Genomic DNA, 26245 nt, shown 5'->3' on the forward strand with positions numbered 1-26245 from the left:
AGTGAGTGCTGCGAATGACTCCATCTATCATTAAAACTTACACGTCCTATAATGTGACAAGGCACGTGGCTTTATTGTGAATGACGCTAGTATTTTAATGATAAAAAAAAAAAAGTCTTCCATGCCAACAAATTTGACTCGCTATTATGATCTATGACCTAGTCAGAAGAATCATATGATTTCTAGCTATAAGTAGGATGCTATAGAATATGGCATAGAGTTAGTCCTCTGTTACTGGAGTTTTTAACTCAACTGGCGACCTGCTGAGTTTCTGGGACAAACTAATCATTTCATTGAACTGTATGACCTCTGAATACAGAATACAGAAATAGAATATATACTGGTAACTGCATTCAGCATTAGGATAGGAGAAGTGCTACAATGTGACATCTATACATATAGAATAGGAACAAATACTGAGAACTCCACTCAGCATACAAAACAATTAAAGTGGTACTGTGCAGAATTCATAAAAAAAGAATAACAAATACAGAGAATTATACCTAACCAACTGGACAGGAGACGTCCATACATGCAGAATAAGAGCAGATAGGGAGAATTGCACGCAGCATACAGAATCAAGCTTTACTTACTAAACACAAATTATTATATTCAGAGTATATATATATCGAGTGAAGCAGCATCAATATATTATATATAAATGTTGTCAATCTTTAAAATTGTCCAACACAGCTACATAATCTTTTTGGCATTATACATATATGAACTGTGTACCTAATAAAGAGGCCAATGAGCATAGGTAAATTCCCCTTTAATAAATACTTGTATACTAATATATATATAGCAAATTTTTAGCAGTAGTAGATTTTTAAAGCCTGAAGAAGTAAACATTTAATTTTTAATACCCTAATTTAACCAACAGTGCTGAACTCCAACCTTGCAAACAAGGTTTTCAAAGAACAGTTACTTAAGGAAATCAGAGAGCTGTCGTTTTAAAACAAGGAATCTGACTTTTCCTGGCGGTAATCATTTGTTGCCATTGACCACATGGAACATTCCCAGGAAGGAATGTTTGAGGGGTTGTTTGACTCCCAGTTTTAAAAACAGCCCAGATTGTTTCCCTCCCTGGGGTCAGCAGCCTGTGCTGCTGGGGAAGCTACTACCAATAACCACTAGATGGAGCTCTTGGTGGACTGAAACAAATCACTGCACTAGTCTATGGAAGCAGGAAAAGCTAGAAAGCTCCCTCTACTGGCCATCTTCAAATCATAATGTGATTAGCAGCATCCCTTCTTATGACAGCTAAGATCATTTCAATTAGCCTTGTACACTTCACCGTTTTCATTAAGATCACAGACTTGCATTACACGAAAAAAGTAGTAATAACCTGCTTTGCTTGCCAGTCTTTATAGCGGGAGCTCCTGAGAGATTAGAGTGAATCTCTACGTTAGGCAAAATGGGAGCCTGCAGGCCACAGTAAGAGGATGCCATGATTTTCTTATGAAGCTAAGTTAGATGCATTGATGTGATATCATGATGTATCATGTATGTATATCATAAAAAGCTCAAAAAGAGAATTGTTCCCTTTAAGTACTGCAGGGCCATGCTCACTTACCTAAAGCATAGTTCTGTTAAGGTGCCATGGCACTGACATTGTGCCCCCCTGAATATAGCCGCTACACTATCCATTCTAAAATCCAGAAAGCGAGCCGCCGACAAGCAGGCAGGGCGTGAGCGATTCTCCTCCAGTAATTGCCTCGTGGCATAATTTTGTTCAGAATGTCAATTTTATGGCCGTGGGCACATCAAAAAGTCAGATTAGAAAATCCAATTAACCCCCCTTTTTTCTCTGTAAAAATATTTGATCTCCAAGAATAAACCAGATGGGACGTATAATATTAGTCTGTTTTTTTTCTCCTGCGCTGTCTCCGCTCATAAATCACGGAGCAGATAACTGCAGATTAATTATAACTTCAAGCCTTGCAAATCCCATCAGAAAGGTTTACAGTGTGCCCGTTGAGGACTAGCGAGATACAGAAACCAGGGCTCAGTGGGAGATTATGTAAAAAACGCCCTAATTGGAAACTTTAACTCCTTTGCAGCCTCTTACAGGGCCTGGAGGAGGACGCAGCGGGAGATCTTCGAGAACAAATTCACACACCAACCCAAAGTTTTGATATTAACTAATTAAAATGTTCATTATGGCACAGATGGAACGTCTATATTTGCAGGATGTTCGCACATAAAATTCTGTGACTGGGTGAGATATTTATAGATGCCATCAATCTGTCAAACGCCGACCTGCTCGAACAATGATCTATTAATGATCCGCAGCCAAAAGGGCAATAAGGGGAGCTTTCAACACCCCATAAAAGTAATTTCCTCCTATGGAGCTCATATTTTCTTTATTTCTGAATGCTTTTGCATTATTACAGCCATGTTTTCTGTAAGTCAAGTGGAATTTTCTCCCTGGTAAGACAAATTAATGGTTCATGGGTTTGATTTACTACGATGTAAAGAGAATAAAAGTAGGGTTACATAAAAATGGGCCTAAATTACTAAAGTATGGCAAAGTGATCCTGGCTCTTCCTTACCCAAAGTCAGTTTAGTTAATAATACCCAGGGAACCTTTTTGTAAAGTAATAATTTTAACAAGGTTTAGTAATAAGGCCTTCACACTTTTGGAAAATGAAAGAAAGGATTAGAATCCCTGTGAAGGTTTTTGATGCAATATGGAGCTCCTTTTGGTTCCACCCAGGCAACACTAATGTTGTTGGTAATGTGCCTGACACTTGTTGGTGCTCCGCAGTGCCATTAATTGTAAATGCCACCCCAATATATTTTGCCGAAGAGAATGTGGGTGACCTGCACTGCAACACATTAAAACACAACGATGGACGACACCGACTGTACACACGGCAGATTTTCGCCCGATAATTGGCCGATGCCGATTATCGGGCGATAAAAATCTGACGTGTGTACGTAGCTTTACCGTCACTGGAAATAATCATGAAAGCAACAGAAATGCAATATCTGTACACAATATCAGAGAGATTCCTGACTTTCCTTGCAGATAACAATAGGTATACCAAACAAGAAGTAAAGGAAACTTTTCAAAAGCAACACAGACATAGATAAACATTCTAGAAGGCTAGAACTCCTATTAACTCTGTTCCTGTCTGATGAAACAGCAATGGAGGGAAAATGTTTTTAGCTGGACATGTACATTTTATTATAGTGATTATTTTCAGCCTTTACAGTAAGTTTATGCTTTTAAAAGCCTTCCTCTCATTTTCCTTTAATATGACGTGTCTGTATCATAAGCCTAAGGCCTGAGCTTTGCCAGCATGCTGGCATGCTTGCCTGTTTTGATAAGTGCAGGGTTATGACATATGACATGTTTTTCACTGTGCAAAGTCAAATGAGATAGAAGGGGATGGTGGTTGTTATTCTATTTGCACTGAGCAGCGCTGAAAGCCAGCAGGAATCATGTGGCACCTAAAATGGGACATAGGCCCTGATACTGTAGACAAGGGGTGCCCACGCATTTTTGGCTTGCAAGCTACTTTTAAAATGACCTTGTCAAAATGATATACCAACAATAAAAATTCCAAACATATTTATTTATTTTTATTTATATATCGAGTATAGTTTATGTTTACCTTGCATAACAGCATGAACATGTATGGCACAATACAATTCTGTACATTTTTTGCCATTGCCTTACTCCGATGACGTCTTAAACTGAATGTAATCAGCCAAAGTTGCATAGCTTGGACAGTAGTTGCTGGTAGCCAGCCTCAAACAGATTTCCAGATGATCATTAGTCATGGTGGAGCAGTATTTGACTTAATAACTCCAGTGAAGTTTATTTTAAAAGACAGGGCTCCGTGATCAACTCGTGTCTACCAGAAGATCGCAATCCACCTGTTGGGTACCCCTGCTGTAGTCCTTGCAATCTATCACCTGGCCATATATTTGCAGATCTCTTAATATGAAAGGGTATACAGTAGTAAGTAGTGGATTATTTATATATAACATACTTATCACAAAAACATTATAACCTCATGTTAATAAACATCACTTCTTAAATTCTATGGTTTTCACTAACTGCCAAAGAAAAACTGAAAATCCCTTTTCCATTGCTCTAATGTATTACATATGAGCCTAAGAAACTTCCGAATTCATAGATGGATGTTAGTTTTATACACATGTGCTGAGATCACACATTTAGCTTGGTGAGCATGTTTTCAGAGTAGAGCTTACCTTTCAACATGGTCAACATTCCCAGCTGCACCGAGGCCACCGATTGTGTAGATTTTGCCATCATACACTAGACTGTTGTGTCGACACCTTGGAACAATCATTCTGGAGACCAGATTCCAATTATCAAGTAAAGACATGTAGCACCAGACATCTGCTAAAGCCACACCAGATTCCATACCGCCTGAAATAAATACAGAAGGAAGGATAATTCTTTAGATACTTACTATCTCATTCTAAGTTATTTGTCAGGTTGAGGAACACCAAGTCTAGATTTGTGCTGCCTGGTGAAGAGCTGTCTGGGATTGCGAGAAACCAGGGATATTCCCATTGTCTAAAAACTCTGTAATATTGGGGTTCTACATTCATAAGGGACGTTTTCTACATGTAATCTATGGGGTCTATTTATAAAGGAGTGAATCTGACATTCCCTGAAACTTTCCCAGGTGAAGGTACAAATACTGCCATTGAAACACACGGACCTAGAAGATTCTTCATTTTTAAAGAATGATTAAAGAATTATTTACTGACTGCAGCCACATCCAGCAATGTGCAAAGAAAGGTTTTACCCCCACTCCCATTCACAGTTGGGATCACAGTTGAGCAGCGGAACGCTGTGGCTTACTGCAGGACTAATAGAGTAATTACCTTATGTTTTAATGATCAACATTTCAATGGATTTTAGTCTCCTCAAATATGGAAGCATGGAATACCATGTATACTTAGAGTGGTTTTTATGTCTTTTTCTGAGATTGCAAGCTCTTTTGGGGAGGGTCCTTCCTTCCTCCTGAGTCATTGTTTGTATTTTGTCTGTTTTGGCACTGCAGAAAATGTTGGAGCTTTATAATTAAATACTAATAGGAATAAGGAGGCAGAGTGCTATGCTGTTTTCATGAAGCCATGTACAGCCTCCTGCCAGCCCCATTGGCAGCAATGATTTTCCTGCAATCCACAGAGAAGCACAGAATATGATGCTCTCATTGGGTCTAAACTAATGTCATGTCATAAAAGCGCAAACATTTTCTATAAAAAAATCATTAGCATTTTGATGAGGGGGAGAAATAATTGTATTATTGACATATCATGACATTGTGCCATGACCAAATTTTTATACTGATTTTTGCAGCAACAATAATGGAAATCACTTAATAATTTAAGTTTTTAAAATTAAAAACAAAGATTAATTTATATGCAAATTTACCTTTAGCAAAGGATTTAGTGAAGTGAGACTCAGGTCTATATTGTGCCCTTAAAGCATATGTCAAGGCAAAGTTGGAAAAAAATAAAAATATATAATACAATACATCTATGTAATCTCTGTGCAAAGTTCATTGTATGTGTTTCAAGTACAGAAAAATGCCTTTTGATCTACCAGAAATGCATTCAGCTCCTAAATCTTGTTGCCGGCTGACAACATACAGTATTTCTGTGGGTTGAGTAGTATCAGCCCTGGCCAGTTTTCCTGTCTTTCAGATCTCTATAACATAAAGGCTTATAAATATAATCATTGATAAAAACTGAGATTCTTTGGGATAACACGGGGTATGCACAGAAGAGAGAGGACGGTTCAGAAATTCTAACAAGATCAACAGTTTTTAGGGTTGTATCAAACTGATATAGTAAAATGCTACCAGTGGTTAATGAAATAGACCAAAAGTTTTTATTCCTAGGGTTTATATACATGTTAAAAGTATCCTAGAGCATTTTTATTATCCCATAGTGTTTTAATACAAACATTACTAAGCCATAAATATTATATAAAACTGCACCCATTATTATTATTTTAGTGTGAATGGGATGTCTTTCTCTCCTCCAACCACTAGATTGTGCTCTTGATATGGTCAGTAGTTGATTTGTAGCTCCAACCAAAGCGCACCTGGCAACAAAGATGCTGAGGATGCCAAAATTTACATAACCCTCCTCCTTGTTTTACCAAAGGGACTGAAGAGGCACATACCAAAAACAAAATATTGTAGCACTTCTATTCACCAGAGTAAGTTATTTGCAAATAAGTACTCCAGGGTTATTATTTAAAATTTAGTTGCACATATATACAGCGCGGTCTTTAAAATGCCTTATGTGTTTGGCTAAATTTAGAGTTCTTTAAATTTATTTACAGTATCTGACAATCTAAATGAAAAATACACTGCCTGGGAATCCTGCGTGACATTTTAAAGGGTTACTCCCTTCCTTCATCTGAGAATCAGGGATTTGGGAAAATCTTTTATAGAGAATGAAGAGAGATCCCTTAGGACAGGCTGCCTGCAGCAAGTCATGACTGCCTCCGATGTGATGTCGCTGAGGACGAGCCCGCCTCGAACTTTCTCATGCTAGCTCTGGTACCTGCGGTGCTGATTAGCATTTCTCATTTTACAAATGCATCCTCGCTGTCTGAGCTGCCTCTAATGTACTGAATTGGTGTGGGCATCTCCTCATTAGGAAAACAGAGTAATGAGATTTTAATGCCCACACACAAACATACACAACTAGTGCCTGCTCTACACAGTTACCAACATTCCTAAATCTTTCCAGGGAGAGAATAATGCAAACATCAAATAAGAGGCATCAACGTGTACAATAAGGGTAGGATATGGAGGACATACAGGCCCAATCCTGGGTGTATTACGTTGAAATATGCTGCTTTCCTATATATAATGTAGATTAGATTGAAACTAATAAATAGGTAAGATATTAAAGTCCAACTTTGAAAAATCCATGATCAGGCTGGTGTTTATTGCAGAAACAGGCAGGCAATGTCTCAATGGTTTCCAGGAAATCTTGGCAATCCTGGCTTCTTACGCATGTGCCGTCAGTTATGTCATCCCAGAATGGCCAATCAAGATGGCAAAAGATCATTTCTAGGAAGAAAAAAGAAGATGGCGCCCTGCGACAGAATGGAGATAGGTGAGTGGTCCTTTGAGTCTGCACCATTTTTTTTAACCTTTTTTGCATCTTAGAGCTCATAGTATAGGTATAAGGGGAAGAGGGGGGAAAAAAGAGGTTTCAGGCTCAGGAGGAATTTTTTTGCATCTTAGACATTTGGTTGTCTTTCCATTTTGGTGCATTTGACTGCTGTAGTTACTCTCAAATGACCAGAAAGAAACAAGCAAAAATGTTTCCAACTGACTTTAATGGCATTGGGTCACAAGGCATTTGAAATCCAGAGTTTTACCTCTGTCTTACTCCTGTAGTGGGTGGACCTGTTGAGTCTTTCCCTCTGCTCTGTTCTCTGCAAACCACAGTGATGATGCCACTACTACTACAACAGAGAAACATCTGGGCTTGAAACGACACATACATATATAAAACACATAAATAGATATGTCTTTAGTGGTAAATGTAAATATATTTAAATTAAAATTTGTGCTTAAACTTCAGCTTTATTTTATTGTATATTCTAGAAGACTGTAATACAATTTGAAAGCGAACCTGAACTCAAAGTTTTTACTTTACATAAAAAGGTGGACAACCCTTTTATATTAAGTAAAAATGAACTTAATTTTTCTTTTAAATGAAACACCCTTTAAAACAACTTAAAAAAAAAAGTTGCGCAGAGCCACGTCACACATCCTGGGAGGCTCCTGCCTTTTCTTTATTGGGGGAAAAAAAATGCCGATCTCGCGCCTGCACAGTGTGAGATTGGGTGATGTATGAAGCAGTAGAAGGCCAAAGAAGATGGCAGTGCTTCCTTTGTGCCGGGAGAAAGAAAAATACTTGGATGACACGGGATTCAATTAAAGAAAGGTCCTGCGTGATTGAGGGATCTGTGGGATTAAAGGTAAGTGTGAATTTTTAGCTTTTAGTTATTGCGACTCTTCTTTTAAGTTTTTAGCCCTGGGCATTATGGAAAAAAGAAAAAGCTCTTTGTGCCCCAATAACCCTATAGCTTGATTATGAATGTTTATGCACTTTCAGATAATTTTAATGCTACGTTCTACTTTGCCAGATCCCGAAAGAAATGATAACAGTTGGGCAGAATGTGCACCACCTTCCACCGAAGTGAACCAACACATATTGGGGGGGGGACCCCATCAATAACTAAAAAAGCCTTATTTAGCCAATCTAGATGAAAATGACCTAGTATTTCTGGGAACCACAGCAAATTATACAGCTCACTTTGAAAGTGACTGGTAATGCATACTAGAATTTTTACGTTTATTTTTAGATCAATTATCAGAGCTTTGTCTCTTGCTACTATACCTACGCACTACTTAATCTAATACAAAGTAACACCATTGTTTCAAAATTGCCAGAGGTTTTCTATTTCCAGTACAGAAAAACAAGAGTCTTACTAATATCTTGATCTGTCTACTGTGACTACATATCACTGGAAATAAGATACACAAAAGAAAGATTAACTTGCAAACTGATATGCAATGATTGACTTGAGGGACTTTATTTGTTGACATACAGTGTGCCGCTCTAATGCCGAGGCACTTTGTGTATCCAGTAAGGCAGTTGGCATACTATGAAGTGCCGAACTTTTATTGATCTCTCTTGTGAATATAAAACAATACATATGTAGATGTCTTTTGATTAATTTTAGTGATCATCATTTTGCAAGAATAATTGGTTTCCAGTATAACGGATTTATCAGTGCTGTTGGAAGTTTGTTCACACTGTATGCTTAGACTTTTAATTATTTTCATTATTTATGATTTTGATGTGAGTTAGCTAAAAAAGCAAGGTTTATAACTCTTTCTATTAGAAACAGGCACATGAAAGATCAAACTACAGTAACTTGATGACACTTAAGGCCAAGTTCACACTATGGAAAATTGGTAACGTACATTATATGCATGGAGGGAGGGAGTGATACCATTAATTATGAATACACAAAGATAACACACCTGCAATTCAGAATACCTCAATGCACCTGCAATGCCGCCTGCTGAAAAGCACATCTCCACATTACAGCCTGTTGCACTGTTACAGTGATCTCCTCGGTCGCTTTTAACCGGGTGTACCACCCAGAATTTTCAGTAACCAAATGGCTGTTTTTGGGTGGGTACTGAAAAGATTGGGGCACTGGACAGTTGGGGTCTTGGGAATGGTAAATTTGCCATGTGTTGCCCAGCAATCTTTTTGACCACCCACCTATAGCTTCTGTCCACCCAGCTCAAAACATCATTTGGGGGAGAACACTGGTGTGGTTTCAGCTTGGGAACATTGCCAACTCATACAAAATTAACAGGTCTGTCGTAACAAAAACCCATGTAAATCCATGAAAATGGACAGATGTGAATGTGGACCAAAGAACCATTGGTAGAGAAATATTTAAGTTGTCATTTGCTAAGGAAATCAATGGGTCAGAGGTCATTTGAATTCTGACACTTTGATACCTGTACATTGTATCCTATCTTCTGGCTGTGAATGTCATTCAGTTGACAGCACAGTCTCTGATGCTCCAGCTAAAGTGTCAGATTCAGATGTAGTAAGTAAAGCTACATAACAAAAAAGTATAAATTCTTTATCATTTAGCCTGCACAAGTCTGCAGATTATAAATTGGGCTCAGTTTAATACCATATGCACCCTGGTCCCCACTGACCTGCATGAGAAAATGAAGATTTAAAAGCCTGCCCATCATGTGCTCAAGGCAAAGGAGAACATTTCAAGTTATTTCTACGGAGCTTTTTCATCAGTGCTGGGCAATACTAAGATGCAGTAACATCCTACCAATTTTATCAGGCAGATAAACAGAATGCTCTCATTAAGATGTCCCCTACAGCTTAGGCGTTGGAAAAACCTCTCCTGGAGAGAAGCTTTGGCTCTAGCCTTAGTTTCCATAATACCCTTTCTAGAAGATTGGAAAACACATTAGTGTAGGATTGTGGCCTTTAGGAATCTACTCCATCTTTTCTCATAAGGAAGGTTCCACCGCTTTTTTGTTTCTGCCTAACAATAATAAAGTTTGACATTTCCAAAATGCTCTGTTCTAGTAAATCTCTATTGTACAAGTAAAGCCAAACCATGACATAACAGAGAGGAGAAAGTGGAGGGGAAGGGTGGTCTAGATACCATACAGAGAGGCCAATGGTAAGATAGCCTGAATATAATTCTTATAAAAGCTTAAAACAGAATCCCTGCTAATAAAAAACATGCAGGAGTACGGCCACGGGGGGTTTTAACATGGAAACCAAAAGGAAAATTGGATTGTGTAAAGTCATAAACACATTTAGGGAACAGTGAATGATTTAAAACATATTAGAGAAGCTTATAGGAAATAATTTACTTTGTGAAGAAATATTATACAATATTATAAAGAACCGTGCACTGTGTAAAGACATATCAGGGACATGTATAGTGATAGTTCACTATGTAAGGACATATCATGGAAGCCATTAGGAAATAGGGAACTATGTGAAGACATATCATTAAAGTTCAGAGGTAACACTGGAGAGTTTTAGGACATTTCATAGACATGTAGAGGAATTAGTGGACTATGTAAGGAGATAATATGGAAGCTTAAAGGAAATAGTAGACTCTATCATAAGAGAGATTGGACTGTGTTAGGATATATCATGAGAGTTTATAGGAATTAGTGGACTATGAAGCGTATAAGCTGTCGTCTCTATTTTGGGAAATTTGGACAGGTCACATGAGCACAGTGATCAGATCTATCTTTAGATTTCAATAAACTAATAAAATCCTAACCTATTTATCTCTAAATGTCATTAAAATAATTATGTGTTGTTGAACACATTGATGTAACATAAATGCTTGCTATGTGGTGTATCTTCTTCAAGTTATTGGACTCAGAATAATTTTATCTTCTCCATTGACTACAATGTATTTTGGCTTATTTTAACTAAGGCAAAGTGGAGTTAGGCAATTTCACTCATCACTAATGGGTAGTGGTCATCAACTTCAGCATCAGACTGTGGATTGGATTGCAACTTCTTGTGTTCCCCATAAGCTGCTATAAAACTTCCCTCTAACTACCTCCCTTGCCTCACCCAACATGTTAGGCCAGGTTCCTCCAAATGTTGCTATCTGTGATACTCTTTAACCATTGTTATGTCACTTGCAGCAGCAAAGAAAACTAAGAAATAGCAGCAGCCCCTGCTTTTCTTTAGTTGTGCAGCCTGAGATACTTTATTGGCATCCCCAGCATCCATTGTTAGGCTGTGCACAGCTGAAGGGGATTCTAGATGCAGATCGATTCCTGACTCCATTCTGTGCTATCATTGGCTGCTGGGACTTTATAGCCTCTCTGCTCCCAGTCCCCAGTGCCTGTTTTATAGTGTTTAGCTGGGCTAATCTGTGCTGGAGTGTTTTCGTCTGATTTACTGTTGCTGACCTTGCCTGTTTCTGACCCTGTGAGTTTATGCTGCCTGCACTGACCTTTTGCCTGTGACCCCCGACTCTGCTTGTGTTTTGCCCTTGTGTACTTCGTGTGGTGGACGGATTATTTGTATACGACCTTTGCTTTGTATTCTAGATATGTCTCTGTTGGAATTTTGGTACTGCTTAATCTGTGGGCTCCTGGTCTATTACCAGCCCTTCTCCATGCACCATCTCTTGTGCACTAAGTCCTGGGGGCAACCGAGTGCTGGGAAATGCAACCAGTCTCTTGAGAATGAGCAGGGGCTTGCTATAGGTGAAGAGTGCGGCGTTAGATTGGGGGACTGTTGTATTGCGAATACTGTTGCTGAACAAGGGCCTTATATTTGTGTAACAGAGTTGTCATTAAACAAATATTTGTTGACCCACACATTATAAAACCTGGCTCATCAGGTATTAAAGACTAAATGTAAACAATCCAAAACTAGTGCACTCCATACAATTGAGACTTCCAGTATAGAGGTGATGTAATGACTCCTCAGGCAGTTGGAGGAGAGAGGAATATGTTACAGACTGTGAAAAGTTGTCACAGTGTGACAAAAAGTCTGAGTTTTATCAGTGGGCGTACTGATGACTGTTCGGTAATTATCCAACTAATCTTTAAAATTGCAAAGCAATGATTTCCATTTTAATTGCTCCATTATACGCAGCAACAAAAGTATATTAATGGTAAATTTTGTCTAGTTACCTGATAGGTAGATGTTGTCTCCTGCACTGACCACACTGAAGAATTCCCGGTCATAGAAGGGAAGGCTGGCCAGTGGGTACCATTTGTTGATTTGTGGATTTAAACATGTCACAGCTGTTAATGTTCTCTGATTCATTCCAATCATCTGCCGACCACCAACCAGGACGATGACCTCTGCTACACCTAATTCAAGAAAAATAGAAAAAAAAAATGTAAGCAGCAGGTAGACCAGTGCTGAACAAGTCTCAATAGCTTAGTCACCAAAACTTTTTATCAGCAAGTACAATCTCCTTTACACATAACACCTATATAGTGCAAGGGCCAGCCTAACAAAACATTGACCTTTTGGACCTCACAGACCACTAAATTTATGTACTCCGGACTGAGCATGTGCGGGGAGCCATGTGTCACTCAAACTTCCCCCCAGAGTCCAGAGACACAACCCGCCCTGAGCCTGCGATCCGTACGGGGTTCTCCTAACCCCGCTGGGGGGCGCACCAGCCAAGGCTGCGGACCGCTGGCTTACATCACATTAAGCAAAATCAACATATTTCAGATTTAAGTGATGACGGAACATTATTTAATGAACAGTCACCCTGTATTAGGCAATAAAGGCAGCCTGCGTCCCTAACTTTAATATTATTAAGTCCTTTTCTTTTCTATTTCTTTGAGATTCTATTGTGGATATAACTACCCATCTGTGGGTAGTTTTAGGGTCTTACGTTAGCAACTGAATGCAACGCATTTTTAGATTTAGAAAACTCAAATTGGTAGTATGATACCCTTTGAACAAGATCATGTTCAACCTCCAAAACTGTAATTTCTATATTTGAAAAGGCCGGCTCTTTCATTCTATGGCAATTGGACCACCAATGATGTAAAATATGATAAAAGGTTTTTGTTTCTTGGAACTTTTTCTAATAGATACAGGGCAAACTAAATTACTAATTATAAAGCAATGTTCACAGTTAAAAAAGCTAAAGATAAAATCTTGACATTATTGATTCCACCGTTCTCTTTCTCTAATAATGACATTTATTTAGCAGCCTTTCCAGGCTACCATAGATTAGGCCAGATTCTAGCCTCGAGAAATAAGTCATAAATCAGTAAAGTCATTACAGCAGCCTTACAGAACAGAAGCCAAAGAACTTATGTTTTTAAGAAATGGTTTTGGCATCTTAATAAGAAGAAGTTCTGATAAATGTGTGAAGTTTGGGCAGATTTGGATGTAGGTAGCAGATGGCTTATATATACATGGATTTGAGAATGGCGCTATAACTAGGGCAACACTGCAATACTCTAGTGATAATATTTAAAAAAGGGCCCGATGGGGCAGTTCAGAATTTTTTTGAGAACCTAGAAGATATAGATTTAAATAGAAAAGAAGGAAAATTTGCCAGGCTAGGAAGCTGTAGATGTACTCTAGATGCTGCAGTCCCTACAAATATAAGCAGCATTTTATCTTGTTTTCACCTTTTCATACTTTTGTTGTAGGTTAGCGTTGCAGGTCTCTTGCAGCCAACTTCTGCAATACAGGGATAGCTGCATGACATTTTTTAGTGTGGGCTTTCTAATGACAGCAATGGACCATGGGTGTGAAATGTAACAGGTTGACAATGAAAAAAAGTAGGGTGACCACTCCATTAGAGGAAGTACCTAAACAGGGATCTTCATAACAGAATAGGCAGGTATTACTTTATTGAAGCTGTAATAAAATATTGAAAATTGTGTTCAAAAATTATATAGATGTACTAAATCTTATGTGAGTATTTTGTATTTGGGTTTATTTTTACTTTAATATACAGTAAAATTACTCGAACATAAGCTAGTGTCATTCACTTGTGCACTGTTAGCACTGAGGTCGTAGCCATGGACAATACTTTTTTTAAGGGTACATTAAAGTCAATGAACTTCTAGACATCCTACCATCCTAGCAAATGGGATACAAATGGCTTAAAACCATCTAGTTCTTCCTAAAGGGTACTCATAGATATGGGATGACAGATGGTTGAAACTTAAGACAATTTTATGTCTGTCTGAGCCCATTGGCCATCTACAACAATGGTGGTCGCACTAGGTTGTGTTTCTGGAGAAATAGGTGACAGATTCCTGCTCCCCGCTCTTTCTCCTCCCTTTTAGAGGTAATCTAATTGTAAGCTTACAAATGAATGTCCTGCATGGAGTTTTCCCTTAGGCTACCATTGCACCTGCCCATATGGCCAACCTTCCAAGTCAATGAGCAATGTAAGTTTTGTATTTTATTTAATATACTTTCCAACCAATCACAAATTATGGTCTGTCCCATCACCACCTCTTGTACCTGCAGAAAGTCTTGGCCTTGTGCGTGGAGTCTGCATTTCCTGGCGGGCATGTGGAAGCATGTGATACCGCTTTGCTTCATTGACTAAATCTCGACAAGCCTCTGATGACTTTATCAACTCCTCATTGTCAACCACGTTGAGAAGATAACTTGGATGGATGAAGGGTAGACGAACAACGGCCAACAATTCAGCAGAATGCTACAAAACAGGGACAGAAAGTGCACAGTGCGTTAAACTTTATCAGAGATAGCAGCTTCTTTTCCTATTCTCGTCCTGCAACAAAGAATCTGTTAAGGTACAAAGGATTCTAAATTTGAATGGACGGTAAAAGTGAGATCCGCACAGCAGGTTTACCAACATGTATTCAAAGAGGACAGGCTCTTGTGCAATTCACATTACAGCTGCAATTACATTCAATTTCAACAATAGGTTCAATGAAAAGCAAAAGACGATAGAATATGAATGGTGTTGTCTATGATCTTCAAGACAAAGCATTTAAAGCAGGCATTTTGGTGGAATTCTGCTTGATTTCAGTCCAAATTAGCACTTTCAAAATGAATTTTGGGTTTACATAAAAGGCGCACTTAAGGCAAGCAGCTAAAATAGCTGTTAAAATGCCATAAATACATAAAGTCCTCTGCCTGCCAAACTATTTGTGATTCTGCTCAGCCATTCTTGTGAGTCACACACCTCTGTCTCTGAATTGCCAAACAGGTAACCATTTTTTCACTAAAAGAGACAGGAGATACAAAGTAATCACTTCTCCAGCCTGCTGACTGGACAAGGGAACCGAATTACCAAAGGGCTATTCATTTACAAAGGTGGATTATCCAAGGGAATGTGGTGAATGTGGTTGAAATTCACTTTGTAAAAAATATCCAATCAAAAGCAATTCAATCTAAAACCAACAGATTTTTCTTTGCATATGAATGGATAGTTAAGGTCAGCAGATATTTATCTATATTTAAGTCAGGGTTTCCAATCCTATTCTTCTGGAGGCCAGATAGTATATTTTTCAGCACCCAAAATGGCCAAAATACTTGTATAATTGTTCAATAATAATGCCAAAAAATGGCTGTGGCCATATTCCTGCGTGAATATGTTAAATTTTAAAGAGTAGAGCCCAGCATCAAAAAGTGGGTAGGGGTTAGGAGTATGTAAAGTACAGAGTGCAGGGGTCAAGAAAGTGTAACATACAAAGTGAAGGGTGTCCTGTGTATATCATGCAGGACAGGGGTCTGGAGGTTGGAGGGGGAATGTTTGCCAGGCTCTGATAAATTATATAATCTACAGCAATGCCAGCAGATGATGAGAGTCAGGAGATATTTCCTCTGCTGGGTGCATTGTATCAAGTCAGTAAAAACATATTTAGAGGGTTATGTAAAAGTTATTTACCGGCTTTTTAAGAATATGTAAATAAATTGGTGTACATAGTCTGGCATAGATGCACTTTTTTAAATCCATTCACAGTATCAACCTCTTGGAATTCTAAATGTTTTTTCTCTTAGCTGTCCTTCGTGCAATACTCCATAGCACATATACATATGGATAAACAAAGATTTACTTTTACACAAAGCATTACTTAGGTAAACTAATTGGGAGACCTTTTAGACTTTATTCGCCACCAATACCCCTTTGAAAAACAAAAAAAAAAAAAAATAGATAATATTACAAAGGCGTTCTTTGAGTTTCACTTCAACTGCTGTATCAACCTTTCGGAATAAGTTTTTCTCCATTATATATTTCCTGCTCATTCATTATTCCGCACAATCCCCTTAGTATCCAATTGAACAATAATAGCTACAACAAGATGCAAATTAATCTAATTTCACAGGCAAAACCATTACAACAAGGACGCATCTCATGAAAAGGAGAATCTTCTCTCTATTCAGACGGCGCATGCTGGACCCTCGGGAGCATATGGCAATCTCTGAGGCTTATTTTGTAATAAAGAGACACAGATAACCTTTGGTTCAGGGAGCCTGTCTATTCCGCTACATTGTGAAAGTTTAAAAAAATCAGCAAGTCACAAAGACATTGTAAAGTGTTGTGCGATGAATGCAAATCTGAACAGCAAACTGTATAAAGTACACTTGTAGAGTAAAAAAAGGGGAAGTGGAACTGAAAAGAAGATGATGGTCTACTTTATTTTTTCTCTGTAGGAGAAGAATGGTTGAAAATTTGTTAAAGGAGTTGTTTCAACGTTAAAAGCTGCTGAAATCACTGAATTCATTCAGTTGTGAACCTTCTTTTCCCAAGCCAATGTTGAGTTGAGAAGCTGACTGTCTAAAAGGTTTTGTGTTAGCACTTTTTGTATGAGGCTAATTGACACCACAATGAATAGGACAGGGATAAAGATATGACTAAACAGCCTTAAAGTTAATCTGAGAAAAAATATCCCCCACCACTGCCCAGCAAGAGTTATTATTTTGTTTTGTTTGGGGCAGGGGGTCCAAATCTTATACCAAAGGGCCAGGTTCCCAACATATTTCAGTATTTCCCTAACAGCCAGCAGTAAATTAAGTCTGAATGGCCTACAGAGAAGGAAAAAGATTTGAAAATCATGGCCCCTGTATGTGCCATGAATTGGGCATATCATTAATACTGACAGTGGTTCCCTGAGACCTGAAGGTTAGTTTAGGGGTTCCCCATGGTTGACAAAAGGCTGGTATAGATCATGTATGGAAGTATGTAAACTTTATGGGAATAAGTTTGTCCCCATGAGTAAGCAAGCCTTACATACGTGTAGCTCTTGTTTATGTGTGTAGAGCCTGTATGTGTGTGTAGACCCCATGTATGTCCGTGTACATAGTCCCAATGTGTATAGGCTCTGTATGTGTACGTAGAATGTGTGTAGACTTTCTGAGTGTTTAGACCCAATATGTATGTGTGTACAACCCGTGTACAAGTTTATGTAGACCTGATATGCATGTCTACACCCCATGTGTGTGTATACTTTGTGTGAAGTCACTCAGCCAAGTTACAGCTGCTACTTTATCTCTTGTGTAGACTATCAAAATCGTACAAATGTCATTTTACATTACCAACAACAATTTATTTGAACCTATGGGTACTGATTAATAATCTCTAGATACAAGAAGTGACACTTGCCCTGGGGTAAGGAGGCTGTCAATATCTTGCTTGGTTTCTGTCTGTCAGTGTATATAAACATAAATCTTACATTAGTGGGGACACACTCAATGACATGCTTCACGTATCTTCACTTATTTCTAATCTGCTGCTTGGGCAATATTAACCTGCGACCAATGACCCAAAATATTTGTTGGACTGCAATTTATGAAAGGGTCTCCTGATCTTCAATGAAAATTGTCAGAAAGAAGCACTGTCTGCATTACCTGCAACAACCAACTGGATTCTGATTTATGTGTCTCTGGAGTGTAAAAAAGAAAAAATAATTGTTTGTTATGACACCAACATAATTTTGTTTTTCTTTGGTTTTGAATAAAGCTGGGAATCTTCTGCTTACATTGACCTATGGTTATTTACAAGGAAATGTCATTGTCACTACACATTACTATTAAATGAATCATGGGGCTTGGAAATGTTTTGTCGATGGAGGCATTTTAATACTACTTTATAGGGTGGCCTTAATAATACTCCCTGTTTGCTCTTTACCAATACTTTTGGAAGCTTTTTCACATCATGTCCTGGACATAAAGGTATTCTAAAGAGATCTACAGCATTTACATTTTGTTTTTTTGGTCTTGCTGCTAGTAGTGCCAGTTTTTAACATCTGTCATACTTCTTGGTGTGTTGAAATTCTTGCTGCCCCTGCTGCACACTGTGCCACTAGCCACAGGTTGTCCATAGCTCTATTGGGAGGCTGTAGTAACATTGCAGTTGGCCGTTAAACCATGGCATACAGCAAGGAACACAGACACCCAACATACTAAAAGTATGATGGATGTTGAAGAATCTCTGGCTAGAGAACCAAGATTTGAGTTATCATATCTCTCTCCTTTAATACTTTTTGTTTTTTGTTACTTTAATGATAATATATTATATAATACTTTATTATATATAAATAATACTTTAAAGCCTGATTTGCATGTGATTTACACGACTATGTACATGAGGGCAGGACCCAGCATCAGTGCCCTTCTCTCCCCCATAACTCTGTCAAGCATCAGGAAATGCCCAGTACCAGGGGGTGCTGAGAAGTTCCTGGCTTTGCCCCCTTCCACATGAAATAGAAAAATGAGTGAGGGGGCATATGGCAGCCTAATATCTTAGTATGTAACTGTGCAAATATCAGGTCTTTGCGATTCCTCTCAGCACCCCCTCGTATTACCTGGTATGTAAGAACATGTGACTTAATATGAAAATGCTGGACCAAATAGCACCCTGTATAAGCTTTGACTTTAGGGACATCAGTAGGGTCTTTATTTCACTAATAGTGGTTAAACAGAGCTGCATAGCAATGAATGATAAACATAAACATCTGGGAATGTCTGCATTGAAGTAAACATGTTCCTTTGACTTGTGAGGGCAAGCAGAATAAGGAACAATAAAACTTTTGGTTAAGTTGTTATAGTGGTCAGTGTGTCTTTATAAACACCTTTTTATTACATGAATTGTAAGTGAGGGAGATCTCCTATTATTACACAAATGGGAATCTCCAATAAGTTCACAGACAGTAATAAAACACTGATATATTTTAACCTTATCCAAAACATTAAATAATATTTTTTGGCCACAGTTTGGCTTTAAGGTGTCATTTGCAACTGCATATAATTATCATCTACTTTCCATTAAATAACATGTCATAAATGTTACATTACAGAGACTACTCAAACAGTGTGCTAATGAAAATTGACTAGTGTGTGAAAGCTCAAGGGGTTAACTAAATAGGTGCTGAATATTCATCCCAGAAGAAGAAAAAAGAGCAGCCTGTCCTGGATTTCAAATTCACACCATACGCTACAAATGCAACTGCTTTTCCTTCAACACTTTTGAACAGCCTCCGGGCAAAACTTGTCATGCCGTTTTTTAAAAAGTGATTTTCTTTTTAAAGAAAACTGAATCTGCATGTCATGTCGACCTTTAAATATGGCTTGCTGCTGGCAGAACAAAATTAAGCACGAAAAAGTGGCCGTCATCTCCTGTGCAGGACTGCTTGGAAACAAGAACACATCATGTAACAGGTACCAGAACATGTCCAAAAGTGTCACTGAGAAGGAGAACTGAAATCCTTTGCGTAACTAAGGGTACTGGTTGAATTTGAAAAGTGAGAGCTCCATGTTAAAGACAAGGCAGATTTACTAAACACTTTTTTTTAGCTCTGTGTACACAAAGGAAAATGGCAGAGCTCAAGTCCAAATTCATAATAGCAATGTCACTGCCTTAAATAAGTCACAATGGCTCAGAATTGATATGATTGAGAAACAGCTGGGAAATATTAAGGTTGACAAAGCACCAGGTCCTGATGGATTACATCCACGTGTCCTCAAAGAGCTGAGCTCAGTTATTTTAAAGCCATTATTTCTAACTCTTTAGTCACTGGCAAGGTACCGATGGATTGGCGTAAGGCCAATGTGGTTCCTATCTTCAAAAAGTAATTACCAGGTAAATACAACAACATGCATGCTTCATACTGTCTAGGGGGATACATTCGGGGGAATCAGAAATGGAAAAGGATCTGGGGGTTCTGGTAGATCATAGACTTAATAACAGCATGCAATGCCAAGCTGCAATTTCTAAAGCTAGCAAAGTACTTTCTTGTATTAAAAGAGGAACAGACTGCAGAGATAGAGACATTATCCTGCCCCTGTACAAAACATTGGTCAGACCACATCTGGAATATGCAGTGCAGTTTTGGGTACCAGTTCACAAAAAGGACATTGTTGAATTAGAGAGAGTGCAGAGAAGGGTGACTAAACTAATAAATACAATGGAGGAGCTCAGCTATGAGGGGAGATTAGCTGAACTGAATGTATTCTCCCTTGAGAAGAGACGTATAAGGGGGGATATGATCACCCTGTATGAATATATCAATGGTCCATATAGAGAACTCTCTTCCCCATTATTCACTTGATAAGAGGGCATTTTGCATCTGGAGGAAAAGAAGTTTAAGCTCCGGATAAGGAAGGGATTCTTCACTGTAAGGTCTGTGAAAATGTGGAATCGGCTCCCTCAGGAAGTAGTTTCAGCAATTACTATAGATTGCTTTAAGAAAAAGCTGGATGTTTTTCTAGAAGCACAGAAAATAACTGGTAAAAAGTAAAATTAATAGTGACTGTTGATTCAGGGAACATCCGATTGCCTCATGGAATCAGAAAAGATTTTTCTTCTTTTTGAAGGATTTTTCAAGAAAAAAAGTGGTTAGCACTCTGGCCTGTGCAGCGCTGGATCCCAGGTTCGAATCTTGGCCAGGGCACTATCTGCATGAAGTTTGCATGTTCTCCCTGTGTTGCAGTTTCCGGTTAATTGGCTTCTCCCGAAAAATGGACCTTAGACTAAAAGACACTACAGTGACAGCTAGTGACATGACTGTGGACTTTTTACAGAGCTGTATATTATGTTGGCGCTAGAAAATGGTGTTATAATTCCAAAGAAAGTTAGTCCATGTCCATGGTGGATCAGTGTCTAGACCTACAACACTAGGGTCCCAAGATTAAAACTTGGTCACCAGGGGTTTTTATGCTTTTTTTGGTAAATTCCCTTCCACATCCCCTCCATGGTAATTGAAGTAATTATTCCCCACCTGCCCAAACTGACCTTAATAATGTTATAGTCATTAGATTGTGAGTGCCTCTGAGGGAGAGTTAGTGACAAGACAAAGGAGTTTATTAACAAAATGTTAGTGTTATATACTGCTTTGCCAAAAAAATTCCCAAGTCTGTGGGGCAGTGGTATGATCTGAGGTTGCTTCAGTTGGTCAGGTTCAGGTTAACCAATGTCATGTGCCCAAAAATGAGGTCAGCTAACTCCCTAAAAATGACCAGGTTATTCCATCAATTTATTTCATTCTTTGCTCATGGCACAAGCATATGCCAAGATGAAAATATTAGGATTCATTAGGCTCGTATTGTGACTGAGTGGTCCAAGGAGCATGAGACATCATTGCCAAACATGGATTGGCCAACACAGAGTCCAAACCTTAACCCCAGTTAGAATCTTTGGCATGTGCTAGAGAGGACTTTTTATTTGTATATCTATGTAAATTTTTGAAATTTGTTAAATAAAAATGTTTTTTTTAAATGTATTTCCCTGCATTCATATCTGTATAATCTGAACAAGGCAGAAGCAGAATTGTTGCTAACACCCTTGTACAATGCACCACAGAACTAGGAGTTTATTTTAACTGTGTTTGTTATTTGATCTAACAGTTATTACAGCAAAACATACATGCCGTATAACTAAATATGGCAAAAGTGTTTAATTATTTATTCACATAAAAATGGTTCATAAATTATTATTTCATTTTCACCTTAAATTACTGTTTTCCTCAGACGCAATTTATAGAACTTTAGCAGTATTTTAAGGTTAAAATCTACTTTGAACAGTAAGTGCACAGTAACAGAATTTCTTTAGGAGTACCCTTACCAACCCTTTTTCTTCCTGCTTGATATACCTATTGCAAATTCTACTTCCTATCCCACAGTCTACCGGGACCAAGTAATAAATAATCCCTGCGTAACCTCTATTCCTTTCCAGTTTGAGCATACATTGAGGACCCTTTTCCTACCCTCCCCACCCTGGGCTAACACTCAGTGTTGCAGTATGGCATTAAGGGATGGAAGGTACATGCACCCCATGCCTAAAAGCAGTGTATTTCACTTTCGGACAAATTGAAGGTTACTAGAAAGTTAAGGAAATTTTAAGCTGTGATGGCTAGACTGTTGACTTAACCAATTGGTTTGTTATGACAAGGCACAAGTGTTCTCAAAGGAGTGAAAGCCCACATAATTATTCCTTTAAATAGGTATGTTTATGATGTTGGAACAAATTGATGACCTTTAGTAAAGTGAAAATAAAGATAATAAGAACAGAGGGGGGACTATAACAAATAGGACATATAGTGGAGTTCTACTGTTAAGTGTTATTCCAAGGACACTCTCCAGCTTATACTTGGCTGATAAAAACGCAATCTAGCACGGTGCAATCTAGCGTATGCCGCCGCCTTGAAGAATTTCTGCTAGAGTGACACCAGAGAGAGACAGTTCCTCACTGCCATTCCTCCCTCAGATACAGAATTACCTCTGTCCAATCTGCAGGAGAGAGATATCTCTAGCTGGCTAGCAAAGCAAGATTACAATTCTAATTCTTCCCCTCCATACCTTACCTCGCCTTTCTTCCCAGCAAGAGCTCTGTAACACGGCTCCCGCTGCAAGCTGGGAAATTAACCAAGCTTGTTCCCGCTATCTCTCCTTATTAGATTAGTAAGAAAATATAATTATATTCCTCTACCGCCCGCTCCTCATGAGCTGCTAGAGTGGCTCATTGTGAGAGCTAATAACAGTGAAGAGATCTACCTATCTTTTATAAAATCCTGGCTATTAAATCAGTGTCTGTACCACTCTGTACTCTGTTCCCGAATTACTCTCCTGCCTCATGGTGTTAACCTGTTATTGCCAACATCCTCATGTAAAGCATAGTTGAGAGACCACTATTGTGAAAAGTTTTGGATTACGATAACTCTAAGGGATTCGTTCATAAATCTCTTCATTCAACTTCTAACCAAAATTTACATTTACACCGTTAGATTCAATTAGAAATATGTCTAAATCATCAGTAAAATTAAACCCAATGGAAAATATGCATATATTTTGAGCAAATGTTGGGTGAATCTTTGAGTAAAGCATGTAAATAGACGTGTAAATGTGGTTTATCCTTGTAATATTAGTATTTAGTATATGAACTACTTTTTTTTTATGTGACATGACTTTACGTTGTTCACTGCAATGCAGGGCAGGCAGTCCAGTAAATGTGACGGTAATCTGTGTGGGTCAAACTATACCGCCACAGCTTCCCACCGCCACCTCTTTTCAACTACTATGTTGTCAACCGCTGCTATCAAGCTTGTGCAGAAAATGGTACCCAACGACTCCCAAAAATAGTAATAAAACAAAATATATTCTAAATGCTCTCATTACATTCATTACCACATAAAGTTAAGATAGAAAAAGTGTTACATAATGTTTGAAGACCTTTTTCATATGTATGTGATCATCTTAATGCAAATTGTCCTTCTAAAAATTCTTGTTTCCTGACTGCAATATCACACTTTCTAAATCATCTAAAACAGGCAAGCGTAAAGTAAATGCAAATGAAAACTGAATGACATATGGCTTGCTAAGGAACTGTATATCAAAAGGAAGTGTCATTTTTTGCAATTAAATAATTTCCATTTTATTTTCTTTGAAATTTTAGCCCAGTCATTCCATAGGAACATGGCTGTATGGCATTTCTTGGGGTGTGTTTCCTGATTGGGACACTAAAGCTGCGTACACACGGCAGATTTTTCTCGCCTGATAATCGGCATCGGCCAGATATCGGGCGAGAATCTGGCGTGTGTACAGTTGGCGTCGTTTATCGTCCGTGGATCCGCCAGGAACGATAAACGACGAGCGATCCTAATGCAAGGGAAGGGGGAGAGCGCGCAGCAGGGTGCCGCTCCGTCGCTCTCCCCCTCCCCTCTCCATAGAGCAGAACGGTGCTGTATGTACAGCGCCGTTCATGCATCGTGTAGTCCTTTGTCGTTGGAAAGGATCGTGAAAGATCCTTTCCAACTACAAAAATTGCACGTGTGTACGCAGCTTTAGACCCTCACTGTAAGCTTAGGTGGCATGGTGAAAGTGGCCTTTGAAATGATATTGTAAAGAAAATTCGAAGGACAGCATGGTTGGCTCAGTGGCTATCACTCTTGTCTTTGCCACACTAGGTCCCTGGTTCGAATCTTAGCTAGGACACAATCTGCATGGAGTTTGCATTGTTTTTTTCAGGAAACCCTGGTTTCCTCCCACATCTTAAAACATGCAGATAGGTTAACTGATTTCCCATCAAAAAGAAAATGGTTTCAGCTGTGCTAATGGCATTTGACTATGGCAGGGAATTTGGATTTCAGGCCCCTTTGAGGGACAGTTAGTAACATGACTATGGACTTTGTAATGTGCTGTGTAATATGTTGACGCTATATAAATAGAGATGTATAAAAAAGTTTTCATGATTGGGATGAAAGGGTCTTGCTGTGGAGTGTTGTAGAGGTCATAATACCACTTATCAATTCCTAGAAGGGCTTAAATCAGCTCTAAAAATAACAACACAATGCAAAGCAATTTATTTATCTTTTTTAAATATGAATTATTTTTGTAGGGTCCAACACTGTCCAATTATTGGAAACTATGAAGATCAATCCAATGCTGGGGATTGACTGAACGCATGTAAACAATGCTGGGTGGATCTACTGCCATTGTATTCAGCCAATCCAGCAAGAAGCAGGCCACTGTCTTGTTGGGCACAATAACAGAACACAATACCAGCAAATATAAAGCCAAAAAGTAAGAATCCCAATGAGTTTGGGAATTCCAGTCCTTCCTATCTGTCTTCAGTGGCTGCATGCTTATTTTATATATTGAGAAGGGACTTCAGCTGCAAAAAATTTGCAAATGATCTGCTAAAATGAAAAGTAGTTGGTCATTATGGATACCAATTCTATCTTTTACTTGTTTCTATTTCTTCACCCTAACAGTTAAACAGTTCTCTTACTAAAGAAATGTACTTAGCCACCCTGAGATCCAGGCTCTGTAATTTGACAACTGCTGGTTACCATGATATCTGTACTGGTATGAAACAGAACACAAGGGGAAGAGGGCAATGCGATTGTTTTTTATTTAAAGGCTACAAGAGAATTAGTATTACAAAGGCAGCAGAATATAAAAAGTGTAAATGCAAAAGGTAACTGATACAATAGGTTTTTTGAATCTAAAATATTAAAGTAGATACGTTATTTTGTGTTCTGTTATATGTGGAAGATCCAAGCTTCTGGAAAATCCCGATAGTTGTGATTGATTAAAGTGAGGTTGTACCCAACCACTAACATTTCATGTGTCTCGGTAACCTGGACAGTGGGACTTCTGCCAGTTGTGCTGGTTGGCAGGCTTCTAGAAATAATTTCAAAACCAAAAATATGGTTTTGTTAGAACTTAATAAAGTTGACATGTATGACCATGAATATTAGGGGAGTGCAAAATGCTACATTTTTTATGAAATCCCTAAAAACAAGTGACCGCCTTGCATTCCCTCTGCACTGGCCATAACTTGTGTGTATAACTTGACTGTGGAAAGGTCATTGCATCTCCTGGATTTAGTACTGAATGTTATGCAAAAATATAAAAGCCCTATCCCTACATTAAATAACTGTACAAGGCTCCTACTGATCAGGATGTTGTGCAAATCAGGGTAAAAATCTATTCATGTTGGAATATCTCTGTGAAGATATTGGTTGAACATTGGTTAAACATTAAATGGGAAATTGAGATCCATCGGTTAGAAAATTAGAGAATCAGTTTTGAAATAAGCAGAGATTACTTTAGATATTATATTCCCTCTAAGTTGATTAAAGTTGGCCATACTGCATCAATGAATCTAGCGCCTTGATGGGTACATGCCTGGGGGAAGATTGTCTCTGATAAATGTCAAATAAGC

The 26245-nt window shown here is 38.4% G+C and overlaps 1 protein-coding gene across 5 annotated transcripts in view; it reads right to left on the reverse strand.

Annotated features, from left to right (window-relative positions):
- The window catches only part of KLHL29 (kelch like family member 29), a 642275-nt gene that overhangs the window by 55598 nt on the left and 560432 nt on the right, over positions 1 to 26245 (reverse strand). For all 5 annotated transcript variants that reach the window (XM_072407482.1, XM_072407479.1, XM_072407480.1 and 2 more), the window contains 3 exons: positions 14578 to 14776; positions 12258 to 12440; positions 4228 to 4408 (listed from right to left, as the gene is read on the reverse strand). In XM_072407482.1, coding sequence (XP_072263583.1) covers positions 4228 to 4408; positions 12258 to 12440; positions 14578 to 14776 — 563 coding nt within the window. The remainder of the gene's footprint in view (positions 1 to 4227; positions 4409 to 12257; positions 12441 to 14577; positions 14777 to 26245) is intronic.

Source organism: Pyxicephalus adspersus, chromosome 4, assembly GCF_032062135.1.
Source record: "Pyxicephalus adspersus chromosome 4, UCB_Pads_2.0, whole genome shotgun sequence".
NCBI classification, from domain to species: Eukaryota; Metazoa; Chordata; class Amphibia; order Anura; family Pyxicephalidae; genus Pyxicephalus; species Pyxicephalus adspersus.